Source organism: Manis pentadactyla, chromosome 10 (genome assembly GCF_030020395.1).
Source record: "Manis pentadactyla isolate mManPen7 chromosome 10, mManPen7.hap1, whole genome shotgun sequence".
NCBI classification, from domain to species: domain Eukaryota; kingdom Metazoa; phylum Chordata; class Mammalia; order Pholidota; family Manidae; genus Manis; species Manis pentadactyla.
This window is the reverse complement of record NC_080028.1, coordinates 284,211-301,809: the sequence shown is the minus strand read 5'-3', so window position 1 is coordinate 301,809 and position 17,599 is coordinate 284,211. Positions and strand designations below refer to the sequence as shown.

The window sequence follows — 17,599 nt, the reverse complement described above, 5'->3', positions numbered from 1 at the left end:
GCCCTCATTGGTTGCCTCCCGAGCGGAAGGGGCGGCCCTTCCCCCGCGGTCTGGCACGTGGGTCTCCCAGCCCCGAACTGCGAGGGCGCTGGGGCCGGAGGCGCTGACGCGGCGCCGGGGACAGCGGGCCCCTCCCCTCGGCCGCTCAGCCGTCAGGCGGCGCGCTGGGCCGTCGGCCTGCCCTATCTGGGTCTCGCGCCCTGGAAGCACATGGCGCGGAAGGTGTAGGAACTTCGTTGGACCAGCAGCTGAGAACCGACTGCGCCGTCCTCACCGCTGTCGTGCGCCGCCGACACAGTTGCATCTCTGCTGTTGGGGAACCAAGGCCCGCGGCTGCCCGGCGGGGAAGCGCGAGCACTAGTTCAGCCCAGGTGGGCCTCCAGGCCGCAGAGGCACAAATCCGAAAGCCGGGAACTGGGAGGGGCTGCACAAAGCCCCGGCGGAGGGGAGGCTGAGACATCGCTGCGGCCCCCGTAGGCCTCCCAAGGAGCCCAGTCTCTGCCTGGGGGCGATGGCGTCTTAGAGCTTGGTGAGCAGGAGTGGCAGGTGAGGAGGGTTCCCTGGGCCGCTGGAGGGAGGCTGAAGATGAAGCCGGCGGCTGCTGCTGCTGGGCGAGTGGTGGTGGTGTGCACAGGCAGTGGTGTCGCGGGAGGGAAGCACAGAGCCAAAAGCCGTTCAGAAGGTAGCCTGACAGGGCTTGGTCATATGGAAGTGAGAAGAAGGTGGCTGGAAGGTGCTACCACTGGCCTAGATGGGGAAGGTTGTTCGTGGGTTTTGAATACCTTGAACACCTTGTGTTTGAGGTTCCTGACAAAGCGGGGACTCACTGAATTTTCTCTCAGGAACTCCAGTCCTGTGTAGACTGACCGTAGAGCAGGAGTTGAGCCAGATAGTCTGGGCACAGAGTAGTAGCCCACCTATTGAGTCTGCTGCCGGCCCCTCCACCTCGCTCTAGATTCCTGCCCCTTCCAAACCTGGTCTCTGGCGGTTTCTTTCTAACTCTAAGCCACGCTTCATACTTGCAGTCATTCTGGCAATTGCTTGGCTGCCCAGAGCTTATTTCTGTTACAGCATCGCAGGAAAACATGAGTCAGGAAACTCGGATGGGTAATGAAGGCAGCTTCAGGGAAGAATAAGAGCTTACCAGGTGGAGAAAGGGAACAGGATTCCAGGCAGAAGGTTCAGTGAAGGCAAAGCAGGGGTGTGGATGGGCCTGCCTCCTTTAGGGCATGGGGAATACAGCTGGGGCTCAGGGCTCCTGGGGAGGGGCAGAGCTGATCGAGAGACCAGTTGGGCTGGCATGTGAGGGGCCTTGAGTACAGTGCCCAGGAGGTGGAGGTGGGCTATCTGAAACACCCTGCAGAGCCCAGGCCCAAGAAAGCTTTGATAAGGAATGGAACATTTTATGAGCATAGATGTACTTTTACAAGCTTTTCATGGAGACTCCACAGAGATCAGGGGCCTCTGCCCTGGAAATCCTCTCATGTGCTCTCAGGGTTTTAACTACCTTCAAAGCTGTTACCAGGAGCCTAGATCGCCTCAGGTTTCAATTTATGTTTTCAAGAGTCTGCGAGACAGTTCATGAAGTTCTTAGAGGCACGTTCAAACTTGACATTAAAAAATCACATTTCATACCCCATCTCCCAGAATAGAAAACTGGAATTATCTTCGATGCTCCCTGTCAGGTGTGTCAGTTCTACTTCAACATTCTTACTTCCTGATTCTCCTTAGTTGAAGTCCCTTTGTTTCCCCCAACTTACCGCCACTTCGAGCAGGACCCTTTGACAACAATGTCATCCTGATAAGCCAGAGTGATTCCATTAAAGGTGGGAAGGTTATGTCACCCTCTGTTCAAACCCTGAGATTTCCCCACCCCTCAGAGAAGCCAAAGTCTGCACTAGAGAGAGGCCCTTGCTGCCCCACTCCACCTGTCCCTCCAGCTCGTCCTCTCCCTGACTCTACCTCTAAGCTCTACCTCCTTGGGTCTGAGTCAAGGGACCCCTCATGAAGGCCTGCCCTTGCCACCTGGTCTGAAATTGACACCCACCCCTCCCTTCCCTTAAAAATAAGTTGCTTTTAGCACTTACTATGGTCTCACTGTGAAATGTACCCATTCTTCTTAGTTATTGCCTGTCTTCCTCATTAGGCTCTGGGCCCCACAGGGAGGGGCTGTTCTCTCATTTTGTTCACTGCTATACCCAGTGCCCAGCACATGGCAGCCCTCACGCCTCAAGTATTTATTAGGTGGATTATTCCAAAGCCTCCTGGTCTCCCTGCCAGCCCCTCTGTCCCCGACCGATGCATGCCTCACCCAGGAGTGCATTCCATGTGGGCAGCTGCCTTGCTCACCTCTGAATCCCTGCACAGAGCCAGAGAGGTGGTAGGTGCTCAGCAAACACTGGCTCCTAAGAGAAGGCCTGTGCCTGCACCTGATTCACTTCTGGATCCTTAGCACCTGGCAGAGCACTGACATCTAGGTTCACCCAAGCATGCAGAAATAGTAATTTAGTGTCTACTTTCCTTAAAAATATTTTGTTTTTCTTTTAATGTTATTTTAATAGAAAAGCCAACTCAAGGGAAGGAGCATATGTTGCTCCAGATTATCCTGTGTGCCCTCTCATGGACACCTGGCACCCAGACTTCAGGCCTGGGGTTGCAGCTCCTCCCTGTGGTTGGGAGAAGGCTGAGGTCTTCCATGGGGCTGCGCTCCAGCCCAGAGGGGCACAGAGGGCATGCCCATGCACAGAGGAGGCAGACAAGTCCCACTCTGGCAGAAAAATAAACAGGGAATGTTCTGACGCAAGAATTTATTCCAAGTGGACGTGGGTGTGGATAGTGACCTCAGCAGAGACACGTATATCAAAGGTCACAAGCTTCTCACAAACAGTCGCCCAGCCTAGCCCAGCCCTCCCCTTGCTACCTCTTTGACCTGAGCCAAGGTAGGTAGAAGGGCTTCCTAGTTCCCAAAAGAAAACACAGGTACCTAAGGGCTAAGAGAGAACTACACAGCCTTATTTTTATTAGTATCTAGCAAGAAAAAAACAAACTCAAAGTTCCCTCCCTTTACTACCCCCACCTCCACTATCTGGGCCCTCAGGGAGCAGCTTCTGCCTGGGGAGTGCCTGCTGCCAGAGATGTTCTTGGAGCCTGGGCACCCATGCACTGCCACTCCTTGTGCCTGTGAGCCAACTACAGGCCCCTGGACACCGTGGGGAGGAAAGGGCGGCTGGCATTTCTCTAGCCCTCAACTGTCAGCCTTGGAAACTTGGAAGAGGTCAGCGATGTCCAGCAGAGCTTGGCGGATGTGGTTCCCAAAGCGCTGGGCATTCTGTGGGAGCCAAGAGCTCAGGCAGACCCCCAGGTGAGCCCCTGCCCCTCTGTCCCACAAGCTGGGACTCTTCCCCTGCCAGACAGGGCCCCAAGGTGACACCTCCTCCTCAGTCCCGAGCAAGAGCGGGAGACTTACCGTCTCTGAGCTTGAGAACTTGCTGGAGACGTGGAAGAAGATGGTGTTCTCACCTGCGATCATGTAGGAAACCCCGTAGCCATCATCAGCTACCTGGGGGCAGCACCAGGGGTGAAGAAGAAGTAAACCAAACCTTGAAGGTCTGAAAGCCAAGCTGACGGTATCTCTGTTTTCCCAGATTCGCTGGAAGGTCCTGCCTCCAGCTGCTGCATTTTTCTTGAGGCAAGAACCACCCCCAGGAAACAAAACCAAAGAGCCCTGCGCCCTGCAGCTCTGGGCCACAGCCGGAGGTCCAAGATCTCTTGTTTCCCCCTGGAGGCCCCAGGTCACTGCCTCTCTAGCTCCTTGACAAACTAGACCACATGAAGGGTCTATGGGAGAGCTGGACTCTCTCCTGTAATCACACTTCAGATGGAACCTGCCCTGGGCACAGCCACTCTGCAACAGGGCTGCTGGCATGGTGGCGTCCCAGGCATCTGTCTTCTGGGGTCAGTAGTGCCCATCCTGTTTCCACGCAGGGCAGGGCCCGGGCTGTGCTCCCCTTCTGGTCTGACCTCGAGGCCCTGCACTCAACGTCCTTCCCTCCACCCCCCCTTCAAGGGCACTTACGGGGCCAAAGCCACCACCGGCACCCAGGTGTTTTGGGTACTGGTCTGGGTCAAACATGCGTATCTGGAATTGAGCGATCTGGCTGGTGGAGAGACGCCAGGGTTCTGAAAGCACCTGCAACAAGGAGGCCAAGCTCAGACACCTGCCGTCAGGTGGCGCCCGAGCACCAGTGTGAGGCGGGCACCATACTGGCCAAGGATGCACAAATGAACAGAGCAGGACCTTCCTGACTATTGTCCCTGCCTCCTCCCACTATGGTAGCAGCTGTACGTAAGGCTATCCTGCCCAAGGCCCATGTGACCAGCTCTGTCCCCTCCCCTCCTGCTGTGCCTCACCCTCCCCCCCCAGCCTCTGTCTCTGTGTCTGGGCCTTGAAGGCTCCCTGGACCTGGACGCTCTGCCTGGGCCTGATTCTGTAGCCTCTTCAATTTTCTCACGAGTGCTGATGCCACCTGAGTTCACACTCAGGAGGACCCCAGCTCCACGGTGGGAGGCTCTTGCTCAGTACCAGCACCACATGCCTGAGTGGGGTGTGGGCAGGAAAGTGGGCCCCAGCCTTCCAGAGCAGCTTCAGGGCATGGCCAGACAGAAAACAGGCTGAGGCCCATCAGGGGAAGGATGGGGACAGAGGAAAAACCCATCTACAACTCACCTCAGCCAGGAAAGGGGAGCCGACCCCCAGGTACTTGGAGACCACGTAAAGGCAGAAGAGGTGCCTGTCAATCCCAGCCCCCGTCATGGCCAGGCGGTACATATTCTGGTGCTTCTTAGAAGCTTTCCGGAAGAGATCTTGTAGGTCTTCCTTCTGGGGGCAGAAGTAGGGCAGTGAAAAGTAGCTGTGACCCTCAGAATGGGCAGGAGCCAGAGGGGCTACCTCACAGTGTGACGCTGGGGGCCTCACCATGTGGGACCTCTCCACCATGGCCTGAACAAAGGCTGTGGACTCGCTGGTACAGGAACGTACAGTCTCTGTCCGTCCCTCCCGGAACATTCTAGTCATTGAGGCTTCATAGGTCAGGCAGAACTTGCCCCGGTCCTGAAGAACACAGAGGGGTCAGTTTGGCAGGTCGACTCTGGGGCCACCTGTCTGCGCAGCAGCCTGGAGGGGCCCCTACCCGGAAGTGAGCCAGCTGCAGGGCAATCTGCACGAAGGCATCGGGGCTGGTCCGACATTTCTTGATGAGGCCTTTGCCAAAGGGCAAGAACTGGAAGCAGTACAACTCCACATCGTCTGCCAGTGCCTTGGCCACCTGGTAGGAACTCTCGATGACAGCCTGGCACTGCCGAGACATGGGAAGGGTCAGCTGGGGACCCAGCACCACAAGCAGGACTCCAGGGTCACGTCGAGGAGGGCTGAGGTTTAGGTAACAGAAGGCAGGACTGGTTGGGTCTCAGCCCACACTTGTCTTTAGGCAACAAGGACAACCTGAGGGGCACCAGCCGCCAGAGGCCAGGCTAGGCTTTGTGGGAGGAGCTCCATGTGACAGGTGCTCCATGCACAAGTCTTGGAGCTCACATGTTTCTCTAACCGCCAGATGGCCCAGGGTCTCTGTTCTCCCTGGGCCTGTCTGTACACTGGGAAGCTCTTGACCCTCCCTCTGAGAGCAGCGCTGGGCCAGAGGGGAGGAGATGGCGCAGCTTCTGAGGTCCTTGTTATTCTTCCATGCCTGTCCCTGCCTCCTGGCTTGCATACCGGCTCAGGAATGTCCCACTGCAGCCGCTGGGGAGGTGCCAGCTCAGGCCTTGGTCTGCCTAGGCAGTGCCCTGTCTCCGTGTAGCCCAGGTGGAAGGTTTCAGTGCCAAGGACAAACTGCAGGGAGAAGGTCAGGCTGAGAGGCTATCCTGGTCCCCACCGCAGCCTGCCCCGCAGGACCTGCATCTGGGCCCGTTACCTCCCAGAGATGCCCTATGATAGGGGCGTCTGCCCACGCGTGCTCTGTGTTGAGGCCCAGCTGGCCATTCTTGAAAGCGATGAGGGTGAAAGACTTGTCAAACCACCTGCAGGGCAGGAGACAGGAGACGTAGGGGCAGGCGCAGGGCCCGCAGAGGCTGCGCAGGAGGCCAGGCTGTACCTGTTGTGGCAGTTGCCGTGCAGCAGGGCCTTGCCGTACAGGCTGAGGCTGGCCTCATCGTCGGGGTCATAGTGGTGAGACTCCTCATCCAGGGCCACAAAGAAAGCAGCACGCTCAATGGCATCCAGGGCAGCCTTATTCTTGCCAGAGCTAAAGAAGGCCTGGCGAGCCTTTGCCCACTCCACTCTGGGGGCACAAGGGCAGGGTGAGCGGCAGGGCCACTGGCTGCAGATGAGGGCACCTGGCAGGGCCTTGAGCCCAGGTGAAATGGGTGTGCCAGGCTGCCCTGGGAGGTGTCCCTGCACTCCCATCTAGCCACCACCCAGTTAGAAGTGGTCAGCTACCCCCACCACGAGTTCCCCTTCCTACCAAGGGTCCTGGCTTGGACAGGAGATGCTGAGCCTGGCTCACCCCCAAGTCATGCCTTGGACCCTGAGTTTCAGGGTGGCTCCAGACCCAGCTCCTCTCATGGGGCCCTGAGCCTTAGCCAGGACAGCCCCTGCCACGGGCCCATACCTTCCGCCCGCAGTGAGGGCTGCCAGCCTCTCCTCCCCAGGCTGAGGTGGGGAGGGGTCGTCCAAGACCCTCTGGAACTGCATCTCCAGGTCCCGCGGCTTGAGCAGGCGGGAGCCCTCATAGAGCCATACCTTGAAATAGCGGCCCTTGTGGTAGACGGCCACGTGTCTGCTGTCCGTGAGGTGCTGCAGTATGTCTGCAACAGGCCAGCAGGTGGGTGAGGCTGGGTAGCAGGACACACCGCCCAGCTTGCCTGGCCTCATGCACTAGATGCACATTTGGGGGCCGCAGGCCATGTGCTGGAACTCCTGCACCTTGTTTAATGCCAGCAGCAGTGCTATGAAGCATTTCATGGAAGAGGAGAGTGGAACTAGGAAATGACCCCAACTGTCCCAGGGTCAGAAGCAAGGCCTCTGCGAGCCCGCCTCCACTCTGGGCTCAAGGAAGGGCATCAGGTGAGCCCCACTAGGACTGCGGTGCTCTCCTACTGCCTTTTACTCAGTGGCCTACCTTTCCCTGCACTGTGAGCCCTGAAGGGAGGGGCTCTTGGCCCCTCGGTGTCCCAGCACTGGCATCATGCCTGTATATAGGTGTCTGGTACTGGTCACTTTTTCAGTTATGACCCTGACTCCGAAGATACTAGGTGACAGGCAGGTAGTGGGCACCTTGCCTGGGCAGGCCTATAGCTGGAAGGGAGGAGGCTCTGTCCCAGTGGTCCCAGCGTGGGCCTGGTACCTGTCTCCTTGCCCGGGATCCGCGTGGTGTTGAACATCCTCTCCATCTGGTAGGAGCACATGGGCACGATGCCCAGTGCCATCACCTGGCAGAAGGCCCAGCATGGATCAGACGTGGGCCTCCTCTCCCCATCATGCCCTCAACCCAGTGCAACTCACAGGCTTGATATCTTCCCGGTCCAGTTTACGGCGATACATGATCATGGCGTGGACAATGTTTCCCAGGCGGGCTGCCTGCACCTCTGTGTTCTTGGTGAGCACAAAGTCCTACCGAGAGAGCAGAGCCAATGGGGTAACTGTGACAGGTGTGTGCAGTGGCTCTTCTCTGTCCAGTGTCACCTGGGTCTCCCTCCCCCAGGACCTGAGCTGTCTTGTCCCTGTTCCCCAGTCCATCCTGCACGTGCTGTCAGGGTGAACTGCCAGAAATGAGATGCGTAACCACATAGCCCTTTTACTTCAGCTTGAACTGGGCCACTTTTCCATAGTCTGTTTTATTTGTTCATGATTTGTTCATTTTGCTTTGAGAAAGAGGTTCTTATTACTAAAAAACAGCTTACAGCCTCTGGAATGGACTAGTTATGTCTAAGTTTCTGAGATGACAGCTCTGTGGAGGAAAATTCCAGCATGCTGGAGCAGAAGGGCTGGTCACATGGGGTAGGGCCCCAGTGACCTGAGCTCCAGGAGAGAGAGCTCTGGGTCTGCAGTGACACAGAGGAGGGCATGCTCCAGGAGGTCCCTGGTAATGGTGTCAAGACAACCGGGAACCTGGGGCTGGGAGGCCACCAAGGGAACCAAAGAAGTGTCAGGGCCGGGGCTGGGCAGGGCATGAGCCTGAGGGGCCCTGTAGTGCCAGGCTGTGGGTCTCCTGGATTCTTCAGACCCTCAGCATCCCTTGCCACCTCGCAGCTGCTTCCTGACTATTCTAGAATCTACCCTATCCTTCCTTTCCGTCAGGCCTCACTTTGGAACCCCTACTCGCCCATGGAATATGCCGCCAGGGCTCTGGGCTGCCCCCCAGGCCTGGAGCTCTTTGTGGCCCCAGCTCTCACCATGACATAATAGTTGCTGTTCACCATGAGGGGAGTCCTGCCTCGGAGGTAGATGTACTCTTCCCACCAGTCACTCACCTGTGGGTGGGTAGGAAGTAGAGCTGGGGCAGAGGCAGCCAGGACACCAGGTGGGTGAGGCTAAGCCCAAGAGGGGGAACTCACATAATTAGTCGCCCACCACGACTTGAGTACCAGGTACTTCTGCAGCCTGGGCGCAGTCTTGTGCTGGAATTCCTTGGCCAGCATCTCCATTCGGTAATATTCCTTGTCATCCAACAAGGGCCGCACAGATTCCAGGTACTGTCCAGCCAGGTTATCATCAGTGTGGGGGCTACCTCTGCCTGACCCTCTTCCAACCCCATCCCCGTTGCCCTCAAGCCCACTCTTTGCAGGGGGACAGTCCCTTATGTTTGGACAAGTCCTCTGAATCCAGCCTACCCTGCCCACTGGGATGCCTGGCCAGGCCCTCACCCGCTGAACTGTGGCTGGCACACTGGGCACAGGAAGCTTGGGCAGAGATGTCTGGAAGCTGTAGAGCATGGGCCGCCGGCTGGACAGAAGGCGGACACAGATCTGGGGATAGACAGCAGAGAATGTTTTTTTGGGACCCAGGAGAAAGAAGGGAAACAAATAGCAAATCCTTGAGGAGCTGGGCCCCACACTCAGACCCAGGACAAACCCACCATGTGCCAGGCACCAGTGCCCTGCCTGCCTCTTGTCTAGTTCAGAACCCCAAATGAGGTCCCCAGGGTCTCAAACCAGTCTGAACCCCACCACTGGCTTCTGCTCACAGCCCAGATTTTGGTGAAGTGGCTGGTCTGGCCATGCATTTCAAACATCCAACCGTGGTAGGAAAGAAGGAGTTTCAGGGTTTGACGGAAGAGGAAGATGCCCATCACCCAGACCCCGGTGGAGAAGATGGCTGTGCTGAGAAGTGCCCGGGTCTGTGGGGTCCAGTAGGGGCCACATCTGTCAGAGAAGAAGAGAGGGCTGCAGGGGTCCACTTGGGGGAAATTCTGACTGCAGTATTGATGGCACCAAAGGAGAAGGACCTAACCAGTCACACTCACATTCACATGAGAGCATAACACGTGAAAATTTATACGTGGGACTGAGATGACGGTGGCTCCCCATTCCCCTCCCGTGGGGAAGGAGCTGCTCCGGGGAGCCATGTGACCTCCAATGGCTGCTGTCCTGTATCTGCCTAGCTCAGGAACCTTGGTCTTGGAGCCCCAGCCCCTCTCTCATGGCCCCACTTCTTACCTAGCAGGGAGGCATCTCTGGATATAGCTGACCAGCCCCATGGAAATGTCCGTATTGCAGTAGGAGGAACCCACTGTTGCCATGACGACAACCAACCAGCTGGTGGGGCTGCCAGGATACACACCCCTAAGGATGCCATTCTGGGGAGGCAGAAACAGGCATGCTTAGCAGGAAGGCTGCTGTGAGGTCCCGGTCTTTGGCTGGGAGGCTTTCTCCCTTCCTCACCTGCTGTGTTAGTCCTCCTCCACGTCTGGCCTTCCCCTGCACATTCCCACACCTACAGCCCCGGTTCCTCACTGTGCCCCGCCGCCACTTCTTGTACCCCCTCCACCTCCAGTAACCCTCCGGTTTCTGCACTGTTACAGCCTGTCACCCAGCGGCACTGCCAGCCAAGGCAGGATCCTGACAATAGGGCGGCAGCTTACATCTGGCCTCTACCTCCGTGAAGGCTGCACTGTGCACCTGCTGGGAGGAAGAGGCCAGAGCCACCTGCGCCCACCTTGATGCGGATCAGGCGTTTCTTCCACGAATTGATCCCAGACAGGTAGATGTGTTTCAGGGCCTCCCGACTGAGCCGGAAATCGACACCGTCTGGGGTTACTGTGAACTGGAAAGCCACGGCCTGGTGTGCTTCCGCCATCCTGGGATCTGGCCGTCACTTGGGGGGCAGGAGCGTCGGGGCTCAGGCCGGCATGCCGGCGGCCCCACCTCCCGCCCTCTCACCGCTGCCTCCGCCCCCGGGGCCAACGGCCGCAGAACCCTTGCGCTTGCGTTACGGGTGGGGTCGGGAAAGGGGTCGAGGCTTTAAAAGCCAGGAGGCCCGAGGACATTGAAGGGTTGCCTCGGGGTGGGGGCGAGAGGCGCCCGGAGAAGCGGAGTCGGTCTGGAGCCAAGCGGTGTCTGGGCGCCCCGAGGCCCGACCGCTTGGGGCCCCGGTGCAGTTATTGCCCAGGGCCCAGGCGCGTGGCCCTGCGCTGTCCCCTACTCCACTCACGGCTCGGGTTCACTCCTGTTCGCGTGCGGGGCCAGTCGCTCTGGCCCGTGTCCCTGTGTCCTTCAGGCCTGGCTACCCTTGCCCCGCCCACAAGAACCTGACACCCACTCCCAAATTTGGGTTGCAAAGACAGATGTGGGGCGGCAACCAGAGTCCCCTCCCTTCCGTGGCGGGAATGGGAGTGGGAATGGGTGGTGGTGTGCGGGTTTCTGCAAACCTTAGATTGCTCAAAGGTCTGGGAACCTGGGTGGGTGGCAGGGGGAGGGGTGGTAAAGGGTCTCACGTGAGGATGGTAGCATTAGAGCTAAAAATAGACGAATGCAGGGAAAAGGTCATCAATGTGTCAGCTGTGCTGCCTGCCCATATCTCCAGCGCTCAGGGTTGGGCAGCCCCATCCCAGGGCCCTCTTTGTACCCCTTATTCCCCAGTCCCCCTAGTATTTGTCACTTATAAGCTGGAGCCAGGACGGGGGAGGCCAGGGCCCTCCAGCCCGCTGAGTGGATCCTTCACCACTTTCGAGCCCCAAGCACCAAACAGCCATGCTTTTCAGGAGATCAGGCTCAACAGGGGCCACTTTTGTCAATGCATGCACCCTTGGCTGTACTTTGCTGCAAGGCCAGGACAGGGTGTAGAGGAAGAAACTTGTTTATTGTCTTAAGGTACACAGTCCAGAGGCTCCTGCAGCTCGGGGGTTCAGCCCAGGCCCCAGGGCCTCCTGCTCTTTGCCTCTCTCTCCAAGGTCCTGCCCTGGAGGCTGTGAAGAAATCCAAGGAGTTGTGGGGTGGTGCGTCAGAATGAGGGGTGGAAGCTGGTCAGCTGTCCCTTCTGCTGGAAGTAGAACTGGAACCGAGACTGGGCATACTCCTAGGGAACGACCACCCAACATGCTGGTGAGCAAACTTGGGACCAGCACCCCACACCCCCTCACTATGCCCACAGCCACCCAGGCCTGCTCACAGGTTGTCCTGGAGGACATGAGGCCCCTGCTGCTTGCCCTCCCTACTTCTACCCCTCACCCACCTGGGTGACTCACCAAGTAACCAAATTCTATGGTGGACATGGATGCCTGGAGGATGGACCAGAGACCCCAAAAGAAATGGGATGCCAGAGCATACCTGGGAAGTGGGACAGGAAAAGCAGAGAGGTTCAGAGCAGTCGGTACTGTATAGATCCCCTCCCCAAGGCTGGTCGAGCCCCAAAGTTATAAGTTCTCCCCCAACACCCTAACCCTACCTGTCCTCACCCACTCTTCCCACTCGTTAACTCTTCCTGTCAGCCTCAGCCCTCTTCCTTAATCCATGCCCCCATCTGGCATTGGTACCCTACCTGCAGCCCTGGTGAGTCTGGCTGTCTACCTCTCCCTTAGCCCCGCCTTCCTCTGTGCTATGCCCCACCCACCCTTCCTCACCGATTGGCCTCTACCAGCAAATCTTCTTCCAGTTTCCTCTGATCCTCTTGGGAGATGGTTTCACCTTTCTTTACCTCTGCCAGGTAATGGCGAATAAAATGGAGCTGAGATCAACAGACAAGAGTCAGAAAACAGGGAAGCATTGGGGCAACACCCTCTCACCATTCCTTCCAGACTCACCCTCGTCCCCCACAGGCCAGGTCCTGCCCCACCAGCCTCTGGCACACATACCTGCTGTCCCCGGGTGGGGAAGTCCGCAGGCTGCGCTCTGTAGAAAGGCCAGTCCTCATGAGTATAATCATAAATCCACTCACAGAAATGGTTCCCAATGTCAAAGCCCCTGGGGGAATAAGATGGACACAGCTCCCAGATACCCTGGCGGCTGGAATACAGAGTCAAAGGTCTGGTCTCTCTCCAGGGCTCTGGGAACAGACCCACAGAGGTCACCTTCATCCTCACCTGTAGTTATAGCTGCTGTACTCGAAGTCGACCAACATAAGTCTATCAGCATTTTCTGGCTCTGAGAGCAACAAGATGTTCCCTGGGGTAATGGAGTGGGTTGTGGTCACCCAGGCCCTCAGATGCCCTCACTTTAGGTTGGGAGACTCCAATACCTTCCCCTTACCTTCCTGGATGTCGTTGTGGCAGAAGACCACTGGTGACGGGGTAGAGTCCAGCAGCTTCCTGCAGGGTACCAGGGGGAGTAGTTCTGAGAGGGAGTGACTAGAGAGTCAGTCACCCCGACCCCAGCCCCCTGCAAATCTGGGGGAGGACTCATTAGGTGCCTGGCACCAACCCCTCCGCTCTTCTGCTTCCCCAACCTTCCTGCCCTCACCTGAGGCTGTCCATCTCATCCTTCAAGCCATACATCTCCAGCAGGTTCATCTGGGAGAGGCCAGCAGGGGGTAGGTCCTGGATCTGCTTTAGGTACCTGTAGCCCAAATAACAGGATACTCACTCTGCTATCCCTCTCCACCCTCTCTCCTATCTACCTCAGGCCTACCCATTTTCCTGTCATTGTGTCACTAGTCTGACTTGTTTGGAAGCCTGTGCTGTGAGACCAGGCTAGACGCTGGGACACCTGATCCACTCAACTGGAGGGAAGGACAGAGGCACGGATGCATCCAGCCGCACCACAGTGTAGTAAATGCCAGCATGAGGGTTTAGCCCAGGTGTGCAGGAGCCCTGAGGAAGCCCCTGACTCACCGCTCCATGGTCCCGAACAGCCAGTGGGGCTCCTTGGTGAAGGGCATCTCCATGCCGTGGAACTGGGCCATCTTGGTGGCAATGGCTGCTGACAACAGCGGCTCTCGAAGCTCATTCGTTTTCAGTGGTCGGCTCTGCACCCAGGAACCTATCAGGGTGGTGAGGGGGCTGGGGCAGGAGGGGGAAGGGATGGGCCAATGGGGGGAGGTCACGGTCTTGGGGAGAATGCCCTACCTGGGGTGAGGGATGTGAAGCACACATTGGGAAGGGGATACGGGCTGGGGAAAAGAGGGCTGGGCTGGGCTCCTACTGGAATGTACTGTTCCAGCCGACCCTCAGGAAAGACTCCGTACAGCTGGGGCCCCAACGACCGCTCTGCAAGGATGGCGAACATCACACTTTCAAGGACCAAAGAATCCACGCCCTGAAGCAATTTGGACAGAAAGGAGCTGGAGTCAGGATGCTCCAGAGGTGAAGTGGTGCTGACACACACAAGCGGGTCCATTTTCTCCTTCCACCCAGCCCGGGCTTGTAGTTCTATCGACTGGAGGCTCCTGGGCTAGGCTTTGGTATGACAATGGACAACTGACTTAGCCGGAGCCTGTGTCCTTATCTGCGCAGTTGGGACAGTACCGCCTGCCCGCTTACGGGAGGGGTCCCAACAATTGCCAGTACGTCGCCTGCCCCTCACCTGCAGGATGGCCCCGTAGAGCCGCAGCAGCACCTCCCGGGGCTCCTTGCCCACGCTGGGCAGGCGGTCCGGCAGCGAGCAGCGGAACAGCAGGTTGCTGAGGCCTCCGCTGCAGACCCACACCAGGCACTCAGACCGCGGTCGGCCCCGCCCCGATCCCGGTGCCCCGAGTCCGACCCGGCGTCCCTGTCCGCCCCCGGCCCGCACTCGGAGAGAGGCTGACCCCTGACCTCCCACCTCACGGGGTCAACCCTCAGCTCCTCGGGCCGCACTCGGCGCCAAGCCCCGCCCAAGTACTCCCGGCAGCACTGGTAGGCTCGGCGCTCGGCGTCACACGACAGCGCCGAGCCGCGCCGCCGGTTGGGAGCCGCGTCCGCGCACTTAGACAGCCGGAGGCTGTCCTGGACCAGCGGGACGCCGACAGCCCCGCCTTCGGCCACAGCTGCGCCCTCGGCCGCCATGGCACCGGCTCGCCAGGCCGGATGCCCAACCGCGCTCAGCCCCCTTCGGGCTGGCTCGGCTCTGCTTCCGGCTCGCCGGAGCGCCTCCGGTCACACTCGGGTCTCCCCGGCTCCGCTCGGCTCTCTCCGTGACCCCGGTCGGAGTTGCCTTTCCTAAGGCCAGATTCAGCGCGTCTCCGCCGCGCCCATCCCACATCAGGGCGAAGACCAATGGCCTCGGTCTGTGGGCGGGGCCTCTGTAAACACAGGCCCCTGTTTGGACCGCGAACCGGAACCGAGGCATGGCGTGGGCCAATCAGAAGCTTCGCTAATGGTGGGGCACACGCACAGCGGCGTGTCACGTGGCGAGCCGGGACTGAGGGCACGCAGTGGGCGGTGGACTCTAGGTCCGGGGTCCGGGGGCGGTGCGGGCAGCTGGACCTGCCTCTGGCAGGTGCCTCCCTGGACTGGGAGAGAACCGCTGAGTGCATGTAGCCAGTCCTGCGTGTGGTCCCCTCGGGAGAGCGGGGATCGTGTGAGACGCACGTCCGACGGGTAGAGGGTGTGGGGCACAAGGTAGGAGCCCAATAAACACCTGTCGCCGAGCGCGTGAGAGAAGGGGACCCTTCTCTCACCCTTAAGTGGGACAATTCCCATGACGCCAAGTACCTTAAATAAAAATCTCCGCCGAGACTCCCTTGTCCGTTGAAGTGCACCTCTGAGAGGACGCTTGGGTTGCCCTGCTTGAAACTGATGCCTTCAAGCCCCACTTAACTTCCCCTCTTACCTCCAGACCTAGAACCAGTTATAAAATAAAACCAGGAGAAGGCTCCCCTTGGAGCCGGCAGCGCGTCTCCCAGGTCCCCCTGGGAAGTCGGACAGCGTTCAGACTTCCCCCAGCGGGAAGGTGTACAGTCCTCCTGCGTTTCTTCTACTGCCCCAGGCGGCAGTGGCAGCCAGGATGACTAGACCCACAGGGGTCCGTCGCAGTGCCTGTTGGACCATGTTGTTCTCTGGGGTAAAATAGATAAGCAGTTGACTAGAGTGTTGTTTGTTTGAATAACCAGGAAAAAATTGGGAATTGGTGATCACAAGGCGAACATCAGTTCACAGTGGAAAATCATGCCTCACTCTGTATTTAAATCTGAGCCAGTTCTGAAACCTGGAGCCCACGTTGAAAGGGAACTTGGTCCCTTCAGGGGAGGGTCCTATAGTGCTGCCGTAAGTGTATACAAAAAGTGCTCCTCTGATCCTTCCCCCAAAGAACCTAGAGCCACTTAAGAAAAGTAAATAATTTACTTTGGAAAATGGGCTATCCAGACCTTTCATGGGCAGTTAGATACAGGATCTGAGCTGACCCTTATGGCAGCGACTGGCTAGAGGACAACTTCTGGAAGTCAGATGATAAACGCAATCCTGACCCCAGTCCTGTGGCTACTTCTCTGGCCCCAGGGCATACTTGGGATGACTATACCTAGCGATGGGCAGAGCCTATACCTTGATCCCTGGCCTATGGAATTAGAACCATTACAGTAGGGAGAATAAAGTGAAACTCCGCTCCGCACTCCCACCCCTTCAGGAGAATAAATCAGTATTCCCAGTGGGACTGCAGAGATTGTGTCACTCAAAGACAAAAAATGGTGGTCCCCATTACATCTACTTCACTTCACTAGAATGGCTTGTGAAAAATCCAGATGGATCCAAATAAATAATGGTGGGTGACCACAAACTTAGCCAAGTAGTATCTTCACAGCAGCTGAGTTAGATGCTTTCTCTTGACTGGAACTGAGTAATGCATCTCTAGCCCTTAGTAATGCAATTATTGATGTGGTGAACATTATTTTCAATTTCCAGCAGTAAAGAGTAAATTTCCAAAAGCAGTTCACATTTATGTAGGAAGGACAGCCAAACATATTCATTGTCTTGCTTCAAAGTTGTTTTAACTCTCCTGCTCTCTGTTACAATATAATCCATTGAGACCTTGATCATCTGGACGTTCCACAGAACATTGATGGCATCATGCTAATTGGACACGGTAAAGAAGTGCTCTGTCCTTGGTAAGACAATGCATATCAGAGAATGAGAGAGAAACCCTCAAGACTTGTGGAGCCTGTCATTAGTGAAATTTTCTGAAATGCAGTGCTGTAGGGCAAACCAGGGCATCACTTCTAAGATAAGGACAAGTTATTGTATCTTGCATCCTTGTCACAAAGGAGGCATAGCACTTGCTGCACCTCTGAATTTTGGAGTCAGCATGTGTCATGCTTGGGAGTACTGTTCTGACCCATTTATTGGGTGACCTGGAAGACTGCCAGTTAGAGGGACCCAGAGCAAAGGAGGGGTCTGTTATGATCCATAATGGAGGATGGGATCCCCTGCCACTTAGCAGAACCAGTGGGTTATGATTGGGCTTATTTGTGAACTCAGGTGTTAGGTCCAGGGGACATAGCTTTATAGAAACAGTTTTTGTTAACCGAATTAGGTAATTATGCTGAATTCCAGGTTGACAAGTTTGTGGGTATAAGAGGCCTGGTAATCTCCACTCAGGGCCTCCTACAACCTATCAGAACCTCTCCCTGTTCAGGCAGACCACCATCACCACCAACTTCAGTGCATTTTTGGGAGGAACTAGTGAAACATGGGAAACCATTCTCACCAAATGCTCCCAAGCCTGGTATTTCCTGGAATGCTTTGCCAGGGGTGTCCCCTTCGCACTTACCACAATAAAAAGAACATTACCTGAGAGTCATGTGTCAGCTGATTTTTATCAAGGCTCCAATGCAGCCCTACTTGGGACTATGTCATTGGTCCAGTGTGAAGACTTGTGTGAAAATATAAAATCTTGTTTTGTATTCGGTTATTATATAACTGTATTTTGGGTGTGTACTTGATATGAAAGAGTGTTTTAAGACATTTAGATTTCAGAGATTGTTGCTATTCTCTAATAGCACCAAATCCCTTAAAAAACTCCAACTCTGACTTAGTGTCATAATAGTTTTCCTCATTCTTAGAAATCTATTTTCTGAAAGGTATAACTATTTGTGAATTCTCTTTCTTAAACCAGAAAAAGAATTTTTTATTTTACTATCTTTTCCTTTAAGAATAACAGTATTGTAAACCCTGTGACTTTGGATTCCTTTTACAGAGATGAG

General features: G+C 56.5%; 2 protein-coding genes and 1 long non-coding RNA gene across 8 annotated transcripts; 1 reads left to right on the top strand and 2 right to left on the bottom strand.

Annotated features, from left to right (window-relative positions):
• The first annotated feature begins 43 nt into the window (after positions 1-43).
• On the top strand, positions 44-13,321 carry LOC118923217 (uncharacterized). 3 transcript variants are annotated; one of them, XR_008999543.1, is made up of 3 exons: positions 44-546; positions 10,074-11,592; positions 13,140-13,321. It is a non-coding gene; the product is annotated as an uncharacterized LOC118923217 (long non-coding RNA). The 3 variants fall into 3 exon arrangements; XR_008999541.1 differs by having other exon boundaries at positions 13,108-13,321; XR_008999542.1 differs by lacking the exon at positions 44-546 and adding an exon at positions 6,327-7,117 and having other exon boundaries at positions 13,108-13,321.
• On the bottom strand, positions 3,190-10,841 carry CPT1B (carnitine palmitoyltransferase 1B). 2 transcript variants are annotated; one of them, XM_057508372.1, is made up of 19 exons: positions 10,703-10,841; positions 10,208-10,366; positions 9,709-9,848; positions 9,237-9,414; positions 8,917-9,018; positions 8,608-8,745; positions 8,446-8,523; positions 7,556-7,663; positions 7,398-7,482; positions 6,663-6,858; positions 6,147-6,332; positions 5,967-6,072; positions 5,768-5,884; positions 5,190-5,426; positions 4,976-5,110; positions 4,727-4,879; positions 4,076-4,189; positions 3,467-3,559; positions 3,190-3,328 (listed from the first exon to the last, which is right to left on the bottom strand). In XM_057508372.1, the coding sequence occupies exons 2-19, from the start codon at positions 10,346-10,348 to the stop codon at positions 3,245-3,247; spliced, it is 2,391 nt and encodes a 796-aa protein (XP_057364355.1). In that variant the 5' UTR covers positions 10,349-10,366; positions 10,703-10,841; the 3' UTR covers positions 3,190-3,244. The 2 variants fall into 2 exon arrangements, with proteins under 2 accessions (XP_057364355.1, XP_036762668.2); XM_036906773.2 differs by having other exon boundaries at positions 5,190-5,354.
• Positions 11,332-14,663, bottom strand: CHKB (choline kinase beta). 3 transcript variants are annotated; one of them, XM_036906782.2, is made up of 11 exons: positions 14,245-14,663; positions 14,008-14,116; positions 13,551-13,740; positions 13,317-13,464; positions 12,946-13,041; positions 12,736-12,794; positions 12,570-12,651; positions 12,342-12,450; positions 12,111-12,214; positions 11,736-11,817; positions 11,332-11,566 (listed from the first exon to the last, which is right to left on the bottom strand). In XM_036906782.2, the coding sequence occupies exons 1-11, from the start codon at positions 14,466-14,468 to the stop codon at positions 11,492-11,494; spliced, it is 1,278 nt and encodes a 425-aa protein (XP_036762677.2). In that variant the 5' UTR covers positions 14,469-14,663; the 3' UTR covers positions 11,332-11,491. The 3 variants fall into 3 exon arrangements, with proteins under 3 accessions (XP_036762677.2, XP_036762678.2, XP_036762679.2); XM_036906783.2 differs by having other exon boundaries at positions 12,342-12,378; XM_036906784.2 differs by having other exon boundaries at positions 13,317-13,450; positions 13,627-13,740; positions 14,245-14,662.
• Between the last annotated feature and the right edge of the window lie 2,936 nt (positions 14,664-17,599).

Excerpts from the sequence above, each read along its gene's own strand:
- CPT1B (XM_057508372.1), bottom strand. The coding sequence starts at position 10,348 with ATGGCGGAAGCACACCAGGCCGTGGCTTTCCAGTTCACAGTAACCCCA. Across the intron at positions 9,849-10,207 it reads AACGCCTGATCCGCATCAAG|AATGGCATCCTTAGGGGTGT; the intron begins GTGGGCGCAGGT and ends CTGCCTCCCCAG. Across the intron at positions 4,880-4,975 it reads TGGTGGAGAGGTCCCACATG|AAGGAAGACCTACAAGATCT; the intron begins GTGAGGCCCCCA and ends TTCTGCCCCCAG.
- CHKB (XM_036906782.2), bottom strand. The coding sequence starts at position 14,468 with ATGGCGGCCGAGGGCGCAGCTGTGGCCGAAGGCGGGGCTGTCGGCGTC. Across the intron at positions 14,117-14,244 it reads CTGAGGGTTGACCCCGTGAG|CGGAGGCCTCAGCAACCTGC; the intron begins GTGGGAGGTCAG and ends GTGGGTCTGCAG. Across the intron at positions 13,465-13,550 it reads CTTCACATCCCTCACCCCAG|GTTCCTGGGTGCAGAGCCGA; the intron begins GTAGGGCATTCT and ends CCACCCTGATAG.